Source organism: Excalfactoria chinensis, chromosome 3 (genome assembly GCF_039878825.1).
Source record: "Excalfactoria chinensis isolate bCotChi1 chromosome 3, bCotChi1.hap2, whole genome shotgun sequence".
In the NCBI taxonomy this organism is placed as follows: domain Eukaryota; kingdom Metazoa; phylum Chordata; class Aves; order Galliformes; family Phasianidae; genus Excalfactoria; species Excalfactoria chinensis.
The window spans coordinates 80,090,518-80,109,666 of record NC_092827.1 but is presented as its reverse complement, the minus strand read 5'-3'; the positions used below and the strand labels follow the sequence as shown (position 1 = coordinate 80,109,666).

The window sequence follows — 19,149 nt, the reverse complement described above, 5'->3', positions numbered from 1 at the left end:
TATGCCTTGCTTTTAAGAAAAGTGTGCACGAGGCAGACGTCATAAAACTACATTTTAGATGTTCAGAGCTCCATGTTGAAATCTCATTCTTTTCAAATATTACAAAACACTCGTGGAACCTTCACCTTTTGAACACCTACATGAAACTTTAAACCTGAATTGTACTGTCATCAGTTTATTGCTTGAGAAACACAGGCCAGTTCAAATAAAAGGTCTGGAGTTAACATTATTTGATTTTTCACATGAGTCTCAGTTCCTTCTCCTTTGTTAATTCCAAGCTATTACAGAGAACCAAAACAGTGCAAACAACAAGGGAAATAAGATGCTTTTTCTTTATTAACATTGTTACCTTTTTAAAAGTGATGTCACTTCTTCAGCCACTTATTTAAGACCAATATTGTGCTGAGGCTACTTTCACTTTATTTGTGTTGCTGATACCTTCAGCTCCTGACTCTAGGCACAGAAAAGAAAGAGGTATGAAATTAAAGCACAAGAATTACTTTACTGTGGGTGTTGCTCTTAAATCATCTACCTGACCCTTGGTTTTATCCACCACCTAAATTAGGGAGACCATTGAATAATTTCCTGAATCAATTTGGGAACCTAAGTTGAGAGCAATTCTACTGGAACAGGAACTTTCAAGAAATATGCAGTCAGCAGACTTTACTTTTAGGGTAATTAGAACTTTGTATTAAATTCAAAAAACCTCATGCATTGGTCTAAATACTCAAGACAATCTAAAGGCTTCAAATGCCAGGTGTCTCAAGTGGAGAGCTCAGCTTCACAGACTTATTTATATCAAAAATAGCTGATTTTTTCTAGAAGTTGAGCATCATTGGCCATCCTGCTGATGGCAGGGGACTGGTTCTTAAATGGATCTTTAAGATCCCTTCCAACCGAAGCCATTCTGTGATCGCTGTTTACAAATGTTTTCGTGCAGTTTTGCATAAAGAAAAGTTGGGAGTATATGTATTTAAACAAGTGTTATATATTATGCATTCTTATTTGTGCTGCTACCTCATTTTTATCTCTCTGCTCCTGTTTCTTAGTGTGTACAAAAGGTCAAGTAGTGACTGGCCAGTACCGTATGCTTGCCAAGCATGGTGGATACGTGTGGCTGGAAACTCAAGGGACCGTCATTTACAACACGCGCAACCTACAGCCTCAGTGTATCATCTGTGTCAACTATGTGCTGAGGTAAGTTGTACAGAACAGAAAAAACACGTCTGAATCCTTGTGCTGGAAAAAATGCAAGGATGAGAAATATTTCTGAAGGGTCTATTTATCCAGTGCAGCTATGCTGGAATCAGTTTAGTCATGTTTGTTCAATCTTGTTTACTGATGTTAGACATTGATGAAGAATGTGGCATGCCCATTCCCATACAAGCTGTTGAATTACACCATAGCCTTTTTCTTCTACAGAGCAACTGCTCTGCTGGTGAAGCGGAACATAAGGCCTGCACTAAAGATTTTGTTGTGTAACACAACTACTGAATGCATTTTATTTTTCTAGTACTGTGACAGAGGGAAAAACTGGTAGTAAGTGTACTTGTGTTGCTAGGAAAAGCCATTTTCTTTCTCAAAAATCAGAACCACAGATCAATCTCTGTCCTGAAAAGCTCATGGATTTTTGGTCCTGGACGAGTCCTAAATAAAATACTTATTTGAGTGATAGTCTGGGTCATTGTAGCCCTGACTACATCCCTTAGAAAACCAGAGCAACAAAGCCCTAAGTACTCTCACAGAAGTCCTGACCACACTCTACATGTCATCTGAGATTGTGGTGCTCAGCAACACTGGAACTATGCCTTTCCTGTCAAGAGCCTGGCATTCAACTGAGAGAGACCAAAATACTGTTAGAGCAATCTTTTGAGAATTATAATTCCTGTCTTTATCACATCTTCTTCCTTTATGGTGCTAAATACCTAAACTCTTTCTTCTTCTTACTAGTGAAATTGAGAAGAATGATGTTGTCTTCTCTATGGACCAAACGGAATCGCTCTTCAAGCCTCACCTGTTGACGATGAGCAGTGCCTTTGAGAATGGGATCTCAGGGAGGGATAAGAGTGACTTATTGTTTACTAAGCTAAAAGAAGAACCGGAGGAACTTGCACAGCTGGCTCCAACACCTGGAGATGCCATTATTTCTCTGGATTTTGGTTAGTATTTGTGTAAATAATTTCTGTGCAACAAAGAACCACATATGAGCCTATGTTTAGAAACTTAATAGACCAGGTCTGTTTGCTGTGTGTATAAATCAGGAGTAACAGTCATAGGAGCTCATGTGCTCACATCAGTGGAAAATTTCTGTGAATGAGGGCAGAATCAGGCTTTTTTGCTGACTAAACAACATAAAGTCTGCGCAAACTTGCTTATTGTTATGGCAACTGGAATTAGGGTTTACTTTTAATGAATAGCTGTAATTATATCATAACAGGGCACAAGCTAAAAGCATCCATTAATATTGTACTATTAACATTGTTAGAACTCCATCCAGGGATACAGAAGTTTGAGGAACCCCCTGCCTATACCAGCGCTGTTTTGACACCAAACAAACCATGGCCAGTAGAAGTGAAAAGCCATGCTGCTCAAGGTGAAACACTGACAATGCCATCCTTTACAATGCCTCAGATTGCACCTGGCAACAGTACTCCAAGTGCAAGCAGCAACAGTAGCTGTTCCACGGTAAGAAAAGCTTTAAAGAATGCAAATGTGATATTCTCATATTCTCTATGTAAGTCCCATCAGAACATGAAGGTGACATTTTCTCTTTAGCAGTCCTGTCTCAATGCTTGTAACAAGCCCAGCACATCTATACTATATGTATGTATGTATGTGTGTGTGTATATATATATATATATATATACATATATATCCCTACTGTACTGTGCATTTTTATCCTATGCTGTTTGTGTAGGAAAGCACTGATAGAAAAAATGTCAGATGGAAGCTATATCTCGCCTTTATATTGCATGAATAAGCAATTATGATAGTCTATAAACCAGGTAGTAGCTGAACTTGCTACCATCTTACATGGAACTAGCCTTAAATGAAACTCCAATATTAAATGGTCTGGTGATTAGCAAAATTGCCCTCAGGCAGTCCTCTGTTTACTAGAAACTATAGTCTTCAACAAAAAAAATTTGCCCAATTCAGGCTTTTGAGAGTGGCTCTGCAGAGTTTACTGCTAAAAGAATGAATGAGCTTTCCAGGGCACTGCCCTCATGAGCTAGAGCCACTATTATCAGAACTTTACTAGATGACTTACTAGGTTAGGACTCTACTGGATTTTGGAGACATTCAAGGTCAAGTTGGAGCAGGCTCTGAACAACCCAATCTTGCTGTAGTTGTCTCTGTTCACTGCAGGACTTTTAGCAGTCCCTTCTAACTTGAAACAATTTTATGTCCAATTTTAATAAAATTACTGAGGTAGTGCAAAGGGTTTTATTTGTTGAGATGTGTACTATTCAATTATTTTGTCATGTTATTAGTATGATGTGCCAAAAAAAAAAAAAAATTAAAAAAATTAAACTAACAGGGTAACGAAGTTATTGTATTGGGTGCCTGTGTTAAATCACTATGGCTCTCAAAGTTTGTAGTGACAAGTAATCTGATGTTGGAGGAAATTATGTGACAGAAATGTAGTTAAGTGTGCTAAGCCAGCACTATAGTTGTCTTGGCTGCTTATAGCCAATTGTTATTTCTGTGCAGCCAAACAGTCCAGAGGATTACTACACTTCTGTGGATGACGATCTTAAGATTGAGGTGATTGAAAAACTCTTTGCCATGGACACAGAATCAAAAAGTCAGTGCAACTCCCAGGTAAGTAAGAAGCTAATATCTCTCCCAAAACCATGAAAACTGGCCCTCTGTTAGCAGACAATAATAGAGATTCATGCAGTGTCATAACATGCACACCAAAACCATCAAACACAAGTATATGCTTTGAAAAGCTGAGGTGTCCACTTATTTCCCTAATGATATGAAGCAATTACCTTGGAGGTGTCTCTGTGGCAGTGCAGAAAAGAGAGAAGCAGAGCTTCAGAAATTGGGAGCTTCTGTAGACCCGATAAGGGATATAAGCAGCGGCCTGTTTTTTTAATATCTTGCCCTGATGACTAATGAGTAAATGTTGTTTCTAGAACAAAACACAAATAAATTGACTCCTGTAAAACCTCAAAATGAAAAATGTTGTCAGTTAATGCCACAAGACAGGTAGACCCATGCAGCCACTTCCTCACTCCCTCCAGTAGGACAAGCAAGAGAATTAGAAGGGTAAAATTGTGCAAACTCTCCGGTTGAGATAAAGACAGCTTAGTTTGCAAAAGCAAAAGCTACACGTGCAAGCAAAGCAAAATAAGGAATTCATTCACTACTTCTCATTGGCAGGCAGATGTTCAGCCATTTCCAGGAAAACAGTGCTCCATCACGTTTAGCAGTTTCCTGGGAAGACAAACACTGTAACTCTGAATGCCGCGCAGCTTCTCTTTCTTTCCCCCACCTCTTATTGCTTAGCATGTCACGCGGTATGGGATATCCTTTTTGGTCATCTGGGGTCAGCTGACCTAACTGTGCTCCCTCCCAACTTCTTGTGCACCACCAGCCTATTCCACTGGTAGGGCAAGGTGAAGAACACAGAAAGCCTTGAGTCTTTGTAAGCAAGAGCTAATACATTGATCAAAAGTCCAAAATATAATAGTGTATGATCTATTGTGAATAAGATTAACTCTATCTGAGCCAAAATGAGTACAACATATGTGCAACTCATAGCAATAATGTTTTGTTGTTTTGTTGTTTTTTATTTTAATATGGAGAAGCTGGCCACTTTCATTCACATAAATTTGGCATACAGTGTTTTTTTTTTTAGCTTCGTAGCTCCCAACTAATATTTCACATCACAGTGCCTCAACTATTATTAACTTTCAGGTTTCTCATGAACCTCTTTCATTTTTGTGCAGACTGACTTCAATGAACTGGACCTTGAAACCTTGGCTCCTTACATTCCTATGGATGGAGAAGATTTCCAGCTCAGCCCTATCTGCCAAGAAGAACGTCCTCACTCTGAAAGTGCACAAAATACCCAGCAGAATCTAAGTAGCATGAGTACCATTTTCCAACCTCTTGCTTCTGCTTCACAGAACCAGTTCCTCCCAGAGAAATATTGCCCACAGCTATCAAATAAAAACATTAACCCTGGTCATGGGTCCCTATCATCTGTGTTCTTCAACAATATGAGTAGGTCATCGTTGCCACCATACCACAACCAAGCCAGCACTCCGCTGTCTTCGATGGGGGGTAGACCAAACACCCAGTGGCCACCTGATCCGCCATTAGAATATGTTCCTGCTAAATGGAGACTCATGGATAAATACTCAGGAACCCTATCAAGTTCCCCCTCAGGACCCCCAGTACATTCTCCCAACATGCCCGTATATAAAAAAAGGTAAGAATTTATGTTTTCCATTAGAAAATATTTGAGCAGAAAGGGGTAGATATCTTGAATACATACAACTCGTGTTTGTGCTTAGCAAGGAGACAGGCATAGCTTTCAGAATCCTAAGATTAAAAATCTCATGACTCTTTTCCATATTATTTTTATGCTTGGCTGGAGATTTTAGAGGCTACTTATTCTAGCCTTTGATCCCCAAAGTAAAGTGTTCCCAAAGCATGTGGGATGACTAACAAAAGGAAACAAAGACATTCAGTGTACAGTGTCATGTGTCTAAAGGCATCTTAAATGAAATAGATGAAAGAAGAATCTGTATAAATGAAAAAGATGGTTTAGATTTGCCTTCTTGCTCATCCAGAGATCTTTTTTCAACAGGCCACTGGATGGTTTGGGGCAACGAGGCATAGATATAAACCCAGCAAGAATTGCTTTGTCTAACAGTTTGAAACTGAAGCGACAGTTGGATTATGAAGAGCAAGCAATGCAACAGCTGACTGGGGTAATCATAAGAAATTGCATCCCCTTCAGAATTGTGGATGTACCAAGATCATCAGTGTAATGATTCATTTTGCTTTTCTCCAAACTGTAGGGAGATCCATCTGCCATTAACCCATCTCAGTTAATGTGGAAGAGAATGAAATTTCTCAAAGGGGAAAACTGTTCCTTGCTTACAGAGAAGAAGTCTCTCAGCACAAGTGTTCTTACTGGTAAGAGAAATGAAATTGGTTTTGCAGTGTTAAGCTAGTTTGAACTCCATCTCCCATACAGCTTACTGCTGGACAATTTATAGTATGTTTGATAACTGCCAAGTAGATTGTTTCGTATATGTCCATACCCTTACTTGGGAAGTAAATAGGGATCAGTTTAATAGAGGTAGGTTTACCTAGTGCTGATCTAATGTGTGGGCATTTTAGAGCTAGAACAGATACACTGTTTTTCATTATTCAAAAATATCTTCAGTACAACACAACTTCCAGGTAGTACTGACTTCAGATATGCCTACACAGTTTCATCATCACACTGAGGAACAATTTGCTTCAAATCAGTATTAGCTTCTATAACAATTACAATGGCTTGATTTAATTTTTTTGTTTTCTCCTGTATGAATTAGATGAGTTTGTCTGCAACTCGAGAGGTCTGAGCCAACCAATGAATCAACTGCAGCAGCAGCAGCAACAGCAGCAACCCACCTGCGGCAATCCTGGTGAAAATCTGAAAGCAGGAGCGTTTTCCCCTCAGTTTTACAGTCCCCATTATCAGGACTATACCGTGCAGTCAGCTCATAAAGTGTCAGGTAAGAGTTGTCAAATACAGAGGCTGAAAAATGTTGGCATTTAGTTCCACTACAGGTTCCATGAGAATAAAGCTTTTAACACAAAAGTAAGAGAATGTTAAACCAAGAGTCAAACGCGTGTTTCACAAAATAAGAAATTAATTTGGCTGTTAAAAGTTTCACATTAAACACGTACATTTGTGATATATGTGGAAAAACAATTCTTTTCCCTTCATTTCAGTTCAACTAGCACCTTTGTTACCTTAGTAGTCTAGTCATCTTCCTGCACGTTCTTGTCTTGTGACAAAGTTGATTAAACTATACTAAGCAACTTTAGTGCAGCAGCAGTAGCTGATGTTTGTAGATTACAGACCAATATCTGCCTTCTAAAAATTAATATCTGCAATGAAAGGAGATATATGGAGACAGAGCAAGGCTGTCAATTTATGAGCTATGTTACTATAGCCTTCTTCATTTTCACTGGTGTTGTTTTCCTCTGAACAATCTGATTTAATGTGGAAGTGGAAGACTTTGTGTTCGTAACCCCATAAATCAGAGATGCTTATATTTGCTCTGAAAACATTAACTGTTGGTAGTCTGAGGTGTGTTGGCATAAGTACAATACAAAGTAGTAACTGGTATACAGAAGAGGAGGAAACATTCTCTTGCCCTCATTCTCTCCCTCCGATCTCAGCATCCTGATTTACTGTTTCAGGTGTGACGAGTCGTCTGCTGGGGTCTTCCTTTGAACCATACTTGCTGCCTGAGTTGACAAGATATGACTGTGAGGTAAACGTCCCTGTTTTGGGCAGTTCCACGCTTCTGCAGGGCAGTGAACTGCTCAGAGCCCTGGACCAGGCAACCTGAGCAATCCTGCAGTATTCCTTGGCCTATACTGTTCAAAACAGCTTCAGTTTTTAAATATATTTTTGCAAGTAGACGATTTCTAATACCAATACACTTTTACAGGATTTTACATAGATACTGAATCTGTCCACGTTACCAAATAGTGGCCTTTTGAAGTTACTCACTTCTATTATTCATATTAAAGAAATACATCTACTGTATTTTCTCTATTCCAATTAAAGCATTGTTTAGAGAGTTTGATTACCCTCCCTTTATCTTGTTACCTGTAATTTATACTCAAATTTCCTTCGATTTTCATGCTAGTAAAAAGCTGTGGTATAAATGCCTTGTTGCGTGATACTTTGGCTGCAGTACTGCAAGGATTTATTTTTATTGCCAAAGACAAATGAAACAAATTTGATCTCCAACCACAGTTTTTTGTTCATTTGCCAAATTGAAATCCTTTGAGCCTTTCTGTTTTCCAGCATTTGTTGCTTTCTAACTTCAATAACTTCTGGAAAAGCATACTAAAGAGAAATCCCAGCCTTCTGCCTTCCTCCCTTCCCCTTCAGTTTTATACACCTTGATGAAAGAAATGTGAATGGTCAACTACAGTGTTTGTGGGTATCTGTGAAGGTTGCACATTGTAAGCTTTTGTCCTCAGAAGCAAGTCACGTTCTCAACTGACTTAACCTGGCTTAGTGCTAGGGACACGACAGTCCCACAGATTTATCCCAGTGGAGGATTCAGACCTGTGTTTTTGTTTGTGTTGGGGTTTCTTGCTTGTTGTACTTTTAGTTTGTTTTTTTTTTTTTTCTTTGTTGTTTCCTTCATTTTTTACACAAAACATCTTTTTTTTTTTAACAATTTCTCTTTGGGTCAGTTGTTCATCATCTCTTGGTACTTCTGCTGTATCTAGAACGCAACAAAGTTAAGAGCTGTTTCTGCTAGAACTGGTAGTATTTCTCAGAATGTTAAAATACTTCAGGAATCTGACCAATGGCCAGTAGTAACACCTCTGAATACCGCTAGCTTTTTTCCTGGGTGTGCGGCTGGCTAGCAATATAATTTCAATATTGAAACTAGAAGTAGTATTTTCTGGCATATTATGCTTACTCAATTGTAAGTGGACAAAAAGAATTAAGAGTGGTGTAGTGAGATGAATTACTGACAGACAGGTTTTTCTCATTTTAACTTATGTTTTAATCAAGAGCTGAAATGTTATTAAACTCAGATGTTTTCAGGGCTCTTTTTCAACTATGATGTATTGTCATACACATTTTTAGAAATAAGGCTATGAATGCTTTCAAATGTTGAAGGTTGAAAATTGGGGTGTATTTAAGCAGCAAAAACATTAAAACTAATAAAAATAGGTGGGAAGTTCTGACTTTGGAATAACTACGTATTAAGATATTTATCGAAATCCATCTGATTTCCTCCACTGGTATGAATCGTGGCTTCACTGAAGAAAATGGAACAGTGGCAATGTACAGAAGGTATAAAATCTGGCCCAGAAACTGAGAACAAAGGTAATTGGTTTTAGAAATCCAGTTCCACTGAAGCCTGTTTTATGAATTTGCTTTCCACATGCACTGACACTTGCAGAGAGGGAGCCTTGGGTTCATTGAGCACTTCAGAGATTGCTGTGTTAAGTGAGTCTTAACCATAGATACTGTGCACTCTTTTGAAAATGAAAGATCTTATGTTAGTAGTGGTATATAATGTATTAAAAGAAAACCTTACGATAGTCCTTACTGCAGGCAGATCTTTCAAGAGTTGTTTTGTTTTGTGCTCTTTTTTTTTTTCTTTTTACCAAAAATAAGCTACTCGTGAAGTGCATTTATTCCTATATGGGAAAAGGATAGCATAAGAGTCAATGAAAATTGGCAAGCCAGATTTGACATTTTTCAGTGGCAAGGACTTAAAGGCGTCAAAGACTAAAGACACTTGAATACTGCTTTTATTCTGTTTCTTATTTGTGTAGTTTCAGCATTAAAAATGTTATATAGCCTAACAGTTTACTAAAACACTCTGGAAAAATATTCCCTGTCTTAATATTAATCATACTTTTTATCGTAATTATTTCATAATCTATATTGCTGAATTCTTATTGACAATATTATAACTATATGGGAACTTTAATTTGATAAGGAAATGTATTTTGACACTGATACCTTATTAAAGTATACTGATCCTAAATTCTTTGTGACTCATTTGCTATGAATTTGTCATTTATTGTATCATTGTAAAACAAAAGTATTTATTAAATTATTTATAGAAAATAAAGGTTTGCATTGATCTTTAAAAAAAAGGTGGACAGTACAGGCCTTTGTCAGCTTAATTCCAGCTCTCATCTATGGGTAACTCCATTCTTCCATTTTTAGTCCATCTTCCAGCTTTCCTCATATGGGTTATTAATACCTTGCAGACCACACTTCTGCTCCAAAACTTTTCCTGTTATTTGGATTTCTGTTACACACTCTTGAAATTGAAGCAGGTCCCTGTTACAGTGCTACGATAAAAAAATATTGATAATAATTTAACAAAACAAGTACTTACCCAGAGATGTGGTCTGTGACTTTCAAGGCGGAACTGCTGTCGGGTCTCACTTCAGTTTCTGTAGCGGTGACATCATCGTATGCTGGCAGTCCTGATGTGTTCCTGAGCATGGCTGACCCAAGCAGATCTAAGCTGCTGGTTCAGCCATTCCTGTTCTTGCAATGCTGCTGTTCAACACTTCCATCCTTTTCCATGTAGGAATTGCTGTTTCTGACAGCGCAGTAACACTAATCACACTGTAAGAGAACACACATTAAACCATCATTTTCAGACATGCTCTATGAAAGCTGTTGCTTAACCTTTCTGATGACCACTGGTGAGTTTTTTAAACTCACCAGTAAGGCTTCTTAAATAATCTAAGTGGGTTATCAGCACCTTGTTTTTGGACATGATTCCAGACATAAGAAGTAACTCCTAGCTTCTCAATCTGTTAAAATCACAAGTGTGCACAGAATATCCATCCACCAGCGAAGAGCATGCACAGTCATCTACCTTTTAGAACATCCCCCTGCTCTTCAAAGCTTTTCCATAACAACCAGCTCAGCATGTCACACACTTCTTAGCCAACTGTTTTAAAGCAAAGCAAAACCAAAGAACTAATCTAATACAGATTAAGCTGTTCAGGTAAGTTCTGTCACCTAAAGGTTGCAGTCACTAACTGCAAACGGTGCTGTCCTTTACTAATGCTGCCTGGAATCATTGGTGTTGGGTAACCAAACCCAGCTCATTGTTAGCACTCTGCTCTTCAAGCAGTCTCAACTCTGACATCCAAATATCTAAAAGAATAATAGTGTTGCCTTCAGGTTTGTGGGTATATTTTGTTTGTTTTTATTTTTTCTTCCTCCTTTTACCTAGTACTTCTACAGAGTATTGCTACACATGGGGTTGAGCTTCAGAGCTTTATTCCCTTATGTATATTTATACATAGCTGGGTAGCTCACATCTAGCTATTTAAGCTCTCACGCAGCTTCTTAGTACACAAACTTTGAGCTGCTGAACGGGGGTTTCATGTGGCTTTTTTAAAAACCAAGTTTTTGCCAGTAGAAGTACTTACTTAAATGTACGTCAGTTTCACTGTGAATGCTCCATTTCTTTCTGAGCTTGCATTCCTAACAGCATTGATCACAATTATTTTGTTCAACACTATTTTCTGCCTAACACCAGGCAGTTCTGCTCAGCTCTCATGATTTGGGTTTCTCTCAAGCTCAGGCTGGCTTCCAAGTATATCACCCTTGTAAAATGATCAAGCCACTGTTTTTCCTAGACTGCACAGTTGATTCAATGCAAGCAACATTCACACTGATCTTCAAGCAAACGATAACAACAGAATTCTATAGCAAGAACATCCTAGTGTCTCTGGTGATTCTATTAGAGGTCAAAGAACACCCAGAAAGACTCAAAGCAAATTCTGTCTACCCTTTCAGCCAAGACACCCATCCCCAAGCAATGCTGAGATCCCCGGGCATGAGGTAATTCATCGCATTCTCTTGCAGTGGTGCACAGAGCGCAGGCTGACAACACCTCAGCCCGGCACACAACAGCTCTTGTACTAGGTGGTGACTATTACTTCTCCCTGTGGAGCTTTATAAAGCTACTCACATACGTGCCAGATTCTTTATTTTTATTTTTCATCTGCAGAGAAGTAGAAATTTTCACCTACATTTAAGTAAACAACATTGTTTTGTTCCTCACCCCAGCTCTCCTATTATAGACCTCCCAAGAGACAAAAAAATCTAGGAAAAATAAAGAAAATCCATAACAGTATTTTCCTAGGGCAAAGCCATCTGCCACTGCCACAGCTCCACTCCCTGCCCACCACACGCCAGATGCCTCCCACCTTTCTGGAGCCACACATTAGCCCAGCACTGTCACCCTTGCCTTTCCCATGCTCTATTCAGTCCAGTTTGCCTAGTCAACAGAAGCAGCAAAAGCACTACTGGAAGACCTAGAGATTTGTATGTACCCTGTTTCTGGGGTGTCCGCATTAAAAATGGCTTCAAATAAATAAAATGAGGGGAAAAAAACTTCAGCTACTCAATTTGGAAGCATCACCTACTTCTTCATTATCACCTTGGCAGCTCTTTCACCATCACCTCGACACTTTGCCTCAAGCAAAATCCCAGCAATGAACATCAGAAGCACAGACAATTTTTTCTACACTTTCAGAAACGAGAGCAATATTGAGCAATTTCCCCAAATGCCTGACCTCTGTCTATGAAGCCTGAATGATTTCTTAGCCACAAGATGCTTCTTTTAGTTCTATTATGCATCACGGAGCTACAACCAGCAGGAAGAAAACTTGGATTTGTGTTTCCCCGCGCAGGTTATTTGGGTTCAGGACAAAAATCAAGCCTCAGATTAGAGAGTTATACACACATGCACCAGAGCACCTCGAGAGCCTATTGCAATCTTGATGGACACCAACATCCTTGCTTGGGGTGAGATTTCTGAATCCCAACATATCCACTTGTGTTTTCAGCCCCAGGCAATCGTTATGCACTCCCCCCTGATTTTGTCCAGGCAGGTAGGAGTTGGAGAACTGCAAGCTGTACTGGAGGAAGGTAACACACAAGGATCGTTCTGTGCTGTATAAGCCAGAAGTCAGAAAAATAGAAGGCTAAAATTCCCACAACTAAACTTAAACTGACTCATACAGCAGCCAGACAGTGATGGGAAAACAAATGATCTCAATGTCAATTCAGCAGCTTTCCTGACTAATTCTCTTTCTAAAGACATTGACAAGGATGCATTTCCCAGTTATGAGCATATTTATACAAGTAAATTTCACTTTGAATCTCAGTAAAAGTAAATAAATTAATTTTAAAAAACATCATCTTGAAAGCCTTGTTCTCTATTTCCCAAGATGTTCATAAAGGCCAAATCCAAGGCAGAAGGAGAAAGCATGAATCCTAAACAATCACAGCTGACAAAAACCCAGACAGAAGCCCACAGTTCCCTGAATCTATTTTGAAGCAGAATTTGCATGACTTCTAAGTGGCAAACCACAAAAGTTGCATCCTGCAACGAGCCTTATGATCAATAGAAATAAAACACGCTTTTCTAATTCAAAACCTCCTCCAACACAGCAGCTTCACATTAGTACTCAGGATCAAATGAAGCATAAAATGGATGTCGTTGCCACTCATTTTTAGGTAAGTCACAGGTCAGATACTGGCTTTCTTCCCGGTAGAGCACACAATACTGTGTCTAACAACACCTTACTGCTAACAAGCATGGACTGTACGGAAGCTTAACTACAACCCCCCCTCCACTCCCCACCCGACTCCATGGAGTTAACAGCAAGCAAAACAGCAGAGGTGTGCTGGAAAAACAGGTTGCTCTCCATTATTTTGACTGCAACTGCAAACAGAATCACAGAATCATTTGTGGTGGAAGACACACTACAGGGGTCATAAAGATGAGATTTCCCCGTGCTTTGCTCAACTACATAAATGCTTGTATTTACCAGCCTGTTTACACCTTTTAGCACAGCTTGCTGTTCACAGCTTCCATTTCTTTGAATTTCAGTAAGACTTTGGTATCAGAACCTTCAGGGTAGGTCTGATCACTGCAGGCATCTCAAAGATAAAGGAAACACCAACACCAAATATGTCAGTTTTCAGGCTGCCTCCCTCTCCCTGCCTAAAAACACTCTTCTGCAGAAAAAGAGTTGATTTAATGATAGCCAATGCTTTGAACGCTTGGAACAATTAGACACTGTTTTTGCTCTAATCTAGCACAACACTGCCTTCCCCAAGTCCAAGGTGACCCATACCTCAGCCTGTGCACCGCCACCTGAACATTTCAAAAAGCAGACAAAAAACGTGGCTTCTGCAACCATCAATTAAATCTTTAATATACTGAACAAACACTTGTGCTTTCATTTTTAGAGTGACTTCCCCAGCCTCAGCCCATACAAGCTTTCCCTCCCCCCATGCAAAACCAAGAAGAAAGCAGCTTTAGAAAAACAGTAAGTCACTAAAATACTCATCTGGGTAACCAGCAACCAATGAATACCTGGAACTCACTTAAGTTCCTATGAAAGATGGGAAAGAGTCAACAGAGCTCTCATTGTTCCCTTTGGAACGTAGGCCCCACTGAGCAGTTTATTTGTACTGGGGTTTTGTATTAGAAACACAAACACACACATGCTGCTAAATAAAATTTTATTCATCCAGGATTTCTTCTGTTCTGCTCAGTGCATTAATTCCACTAGTGTGTGTATGGGAAACAATAAACAGTGAAAAGTGCCCATGCTCAGTGTTTCAAGAACCAGAACAGGTTCAACAGCAGCCCACTGCACTGACCCAAAATATGCATCCCAAACCATTCTCACAGCAGGTCCTCTTCAAAACCTGCCAGGAGAATGCTCTCCCTGGTGGGTGTGGGTTGTGTGGGTCCCAAGTGAGCCACCTCAGAGCACAAGAAGTGCTCCTGCCTGCTGCTGCTGAGCCATTCCCAAGAATATGGAGAAAAATGCAATCCTACTTCTTACTCCTCCCTTCTACCCAAGTCACTTCTCCCTTCCAGGGAGATCTCTCAATGCTTATTTCAAGTCCTAAACGCAAAGCTCTGTCCTAACTCATGCCAAGGAAGTAAATCCCACATGCTTACTCAGCCCATGTCACAGTCTGATGGCTGAGGGGTGCCCCAGAAGCAACTATCCCACAGGCTGGGTAGGAACCCTCCTGTTCTTCTGTCATTCCCAGGCTGTGCTCTTCCACAACCTGTACCCAGCACAGGTCACCTATACAAAACCCATCTCCTTATGTTTAGTGTAGATGCTGCACAATCCCCTTTATAGTGGGAATAAGGGAGCAAGTGAGCCTGGAGATGCATTACTCCTAAGGTTCATGGAGCTACCTAGTGGATGGGCACTACAGAGCAATACTGTGTGTAGCAAAAGCTGCTTAATGGGAAATTTTCCCAAAAATCTCTCAAAAACAAACAAACAAAAAAATCATACTTTCCACTTTCACACTAGACACCTAACTTCACCTTCAAACTGCATTGTGCACCCAGTGTGCTTTGCATTGCATCCTACCCTGCTTCCCCCGGTGAGCCAAGCCACAGTGGCAGCAAGGACCTACAGCAGCACTGCGGGGTCCCTGAGGAGTGCTGCGCTCACCAGCCATCCCTCAAATGGAAGGCAGCACTCTCCCTTTCTCACATTGGCTAACTTCGCAGCAGTCAGACCCTGACCTGCTTTACTGCATCCCACAGCCTTGCCCTTCCTTTCCTAAACACCAAGATGCTGAATTCTGAGTATCACCAGCTTGCTTTTTCACAATACCCAACAGCATTTAGAAATCCTCTTCCAGATGCTCTTATTGGAAATGAAGACGATGCAATTGCATAAGGAGTTCTGGGATCTTAACTGTATCTGTGTGAGTCATCTCTAGAAACAGCAAAACCTGCATTCAAATCTTTGGTCTTTTTTTTTTTTTCTTCTTTTCTTTTCTTTAAAAGTGTGCTACAGAACAAAAATATTTGCATTCTGCACAGCACACAATGCAGTCTGACACCGTGAGATGCCTGTGCCACTAAATCAGCCTGTACCCAAAGAGGTACGGTCTCATAGGATTAAGCTCCATTAAGAAAACTCAACATTTGAAGACAAATCCTTAAGTCAGTGTGATGTAGCTCTATGGTTCATGCTCAAATATAACAGCCTGCGTTGCTCCTGCACCACACAGTAACAAAAAAGCATTATAACACTGAAGTCATCTTCTTGTAGGACCTCTGAAGACCCAATTAAACAGGTATCTTTGTAACAACCAAGGAAATAGAGCAGGGTGCATTTGGAGGCAGAAGTAAGCAGCACACAAAGGGGCCTTTTTTAAAATAACGCAGACTGTTCTCTCCATTTTTGCCATGAAAACAAGTAGACTTTCATCCATTTCCACCCAATCAAAACGCGGTCCTGCTCAACATTCATTTCTACTGAATATGTATCGCTTCTACATATCATTTCTGTGTCCTTAAAGAAAAAAATAAAATAAAATAAAAATAAATCACCCTGCTCATTTATTTAGGTTTTTTAGTTTTTGATGCCTCCCCTTAACAGCTGCAATAACTTAATTTCCAGACTTTAAAAACAAGCTACTTGGAAAACTTAACTTTGTTAGCAGTTCAGAGAAGATGGATGTCATACTTTCATTTCCAAGAAGCAGTCTGCGTAGATTTTAGTACAATCACTTCATGTCTATGTCATGTTTCATTTTCATGCTCCACTTTACAAGCCCACTAATCAGAGTAATGAGGTTGAATGTGAAGAAATCCCTTTGTTTCAAGCTGAACAGCCTCTGAAATCACATCTATAATGGTCTTTCGCTGCTTACCCAATTCCTATTTTCAAGCAATTGCAAAAAGAAATAAAATGGCATCACTGAAGTTTTCTGCTAAACTTTCTTACTTTAAAGTCATCCTATTCCTACATACCCTGCAACTTACAGGAGATAGGGTTACACACTGATGTAGGAGTCAAAGTGCCCTCCACACTGAGAACATGTTTAAATGAGAACACAATCTTACTATCTGCTTTCGTAGGGCTACAAATTAGACCCATATGTTCCAAATCAGCGGTATAAGTTTGTCTAGTGAGAAAATGCCTGTCTGCAGGCAGCAGGGAGTTTGTGCCATGCTGACCCATCTCCCACACAAATTGGTTGATTCCTCCCATGGTCCATGTACCATGTTTGTAGGACCTCAACACAGCCTGGAGCCTTCCTGGTTCATTAACCCATCTGAAGTGTGAGCCACATGTATGTGGATAATCCTCTAGAGGAGATGGAAGTTAGAAGGGGAGATGGAAATTCCCACTCTGGGATTCATTACAGAGCTGTCACAAGCTGTAATACAAATACACCAATGTTTCTCAGTGCTTTTTGTCACGAGTTGATAGGACTACAAAGAGACTTACAAAGGAATACACACCATTATGAGCCCGCACCACAAAAGGCAGCACTGTCAACTGCCACACAATTCCAATGAACATGAAATCGTAAATACAAAATATTCTTGACTTGAATTTGCTCATTCTAGAGAACTCTTCCTTTTTTTTCCTTTTTTTAAAGTATCACATACTTAACACATGCTCCACCCCACCTTTGCTTTGGAAAGCTCAGTAGCAGTCAGTACATGGTGGCAATCAGAGAAAGGTTTGATTCTGGTCCTCTAAACACCTAAAGCAGCAGCTAACAACTGTTGAGAGAGTCACAAGAGGACTTCAGATTTTTGGGCCACAGAGGACTCCATCTGTTCTGTCCAAGTTACTGAGGGTGCCACTAGAGCTGCTCAGTGTGTACATATGAGGTTCAAACGTGGTTCAGAGTTGCTGAACAATGCTTGGATGCACTCCTACAAAGGCACGGAGATCAGGGAGGTGGAGGATAACTTTCAGCCTGCAGCACCATCTCTCAAGTGGTGCCATGGCTGAAATCCAGGAAAAGGATGGCTCCCATTCAAAGCATATTTTACTCTGCAGAGAGAACCCCGGTAAAACATTTCCTTCGAAAGCCATAAGACAAACATGAGAAACGCTCTTTTAATCCATCCTACGCTACAACAGAAGCATAGTCCTTCACACATCACTATAAGTTACTAAGAGAAGAGTCAGCAGGGCTGTATGAGGTTTAGAGGTACCACATGCCTAAACCTTCTGCCCAAACAATCCATGGAGATTAGGTGAAGTTTTGTTGGGCTAGGAGCCAGCCCTATCTCTGCATCAGTCCTGCCTGGTTAAGCTTCACCCAGAGCATCAACTGGGTTGCAAGACTGATCTCAAAGACATCAGTGTGGTATATGCAGGTGGCTTTTAGCCAGTGCCTACATCCACCCGCAGAAAACAGACAATTCATTTTGCTCTCCTTCACAAACCTGAGCCAACCTTCAGCAGGACCATAGAAGGCAAGTCATTGGGAACTGGGAGTATCTGAAGAATTGCATACAGAATAAACATTTCAGCTTTCAACTATCTCAAGTGATCCTCTAATGTTTCATTAGGAATAAATAAAGAACAAACAAAAAGTCAGATCCTTTCATGAGTACTTCAATAGCCATACACCTGCTATGTTAAAGAGGAGCTTCATTCCAGGATGGCAAACTCCCTCTACTCAAGAGCTGAAGAAAAGCCAGCTAATCTGATAAATAAAGGTGTCAGATTTCCTCCAAAACAGACATTTTTGGCAAAATATGCTGAAGCTACCAAACTGATTAGTAAACTTAAGCAGGGTGACTGACTAATGACAGACAGCAATCCCTCACTGTCAGCCTTAAGACACAGCTGACATTAAAATCAACGTGCAGCTTTCTTGAAGTCTTCAAAAAACTACACTGCCTTCCAGACACGAGAAAAGAATAAAACTGCCTGAGCAGCTTGGCTTTGGCATAGAAAGAGAGAGTTAATTAAAGAATTGGGTTAATCCCAAGCTGTGCTGTGTAAGAAGCCCCATTATACCTGCTGCACAATAGGTGGGATCCATTTTCTTTGAGCAATGCTTATGTAAGATGTTAATTGAAGACTGCATCTCATTTAACAAATACTGCCCTAAGTCAAACTATCTCCTGACGAACAAGAGGTAGGTAGGGCAGATTGCTGGAGGGACTGCTCCAGGAAGATCATAAACTACAGCATATGGGTGAAGAGTAGGTGAACTCAAGCGAGTTCAAAGGTGGAAGATGAAACATGGTTTAGAGATGCCAAAGATTTGGGAGGAGTCATGGAAAAGGAATGCCTGCGTTACTCGGGGTGAGAGAGCACAGCCTTTTCCTTACCACTACACTTCCTGATTTCTCTCTTTTTTTGGGTGCAGTCTGATTTGGGCCCCGTTGGAGAAGCAACATGACCTGCAGAAGGCTTCCTCTATACTGCTTCTGTAGCCCTATGCCTGGGTGCCTCACAAACACTCCTTGACACACATGTTCCAGTGGGGGGATTGAGGGACTCAGGAGCCGCATGGCTTTTGCACAGCTATTAGAGCAAACTACCGATGACTGGTGAATCCACACATAAATCTTTTCA

At 40.2% G+C, this 19,149-nt stretch overlaps 1 protein-coding gene and 1 long non-coding RNA gene across 2 annotated transcripts in view; one reads left to right on the top strand and one right to left on the bottom strand.

The window, feature by feature from the left end:
- Positions 1-9,871, top strand: part of EPAS1 (endothelial PAS domain protein 1) — a 76,917-nt gene extending 67,046 nt beyond the window's left edge. Inside the window, exons 8-16 of the mRNA XM_072330908.1 lie at positions 1,050-1,197; positions 1,951-2,159; positions 2,486-2,685; positions 3,712-3,822; positions 4,959-5,443; positions 5,825-5,948; positions 6,039-6,156; positions 6,561-6,743; positions 7,438-9,871. Of these exons, the coding sequence (XP_072187009.1) occupies positions 1,050-1,197; positions 1,951-2,159; positions 2,486-2,685; positions 3,712-3,822; positions 4,959-5,443; positions 5,825-5,948; positions 6,039-6,156; positions 6,561-6,743; positions 7,438-7,589 (1,730 nt within the window). The 3' untranslated portion in view covers positions 7,590-9,871. The remainder of the gene's footprint in view (positions 1-1,049; positions 1,198-1,950; positions 2,160-2,485; positions 2,686-3,711; positions 3,823-4,958; positions 5,444-5,824; positions 5,949-6,038; positions 6,157-6,560; positions 6,744-7,437) is intronic.
- Positions 3,876-19,149, bottom strand: part of LOC140249392 (uncharacterized) — a 39,737-nt gene continuing 24,463 nt past the window's right edge. Inside the window, exons 2-3 of the long non-coding RNA XR_011903004.1 lie at positions 10,128-10,363; positions 3,876-4,138 (exon numbers count right to left, since the gene is read on the bottom strand). This is a non-coding gene — a long non-coding RNA (uncharacterized lncRNA). The remainder of the gene's footprint in view (positions 4,139-10,127; positions 10,364-19,149) is intronic.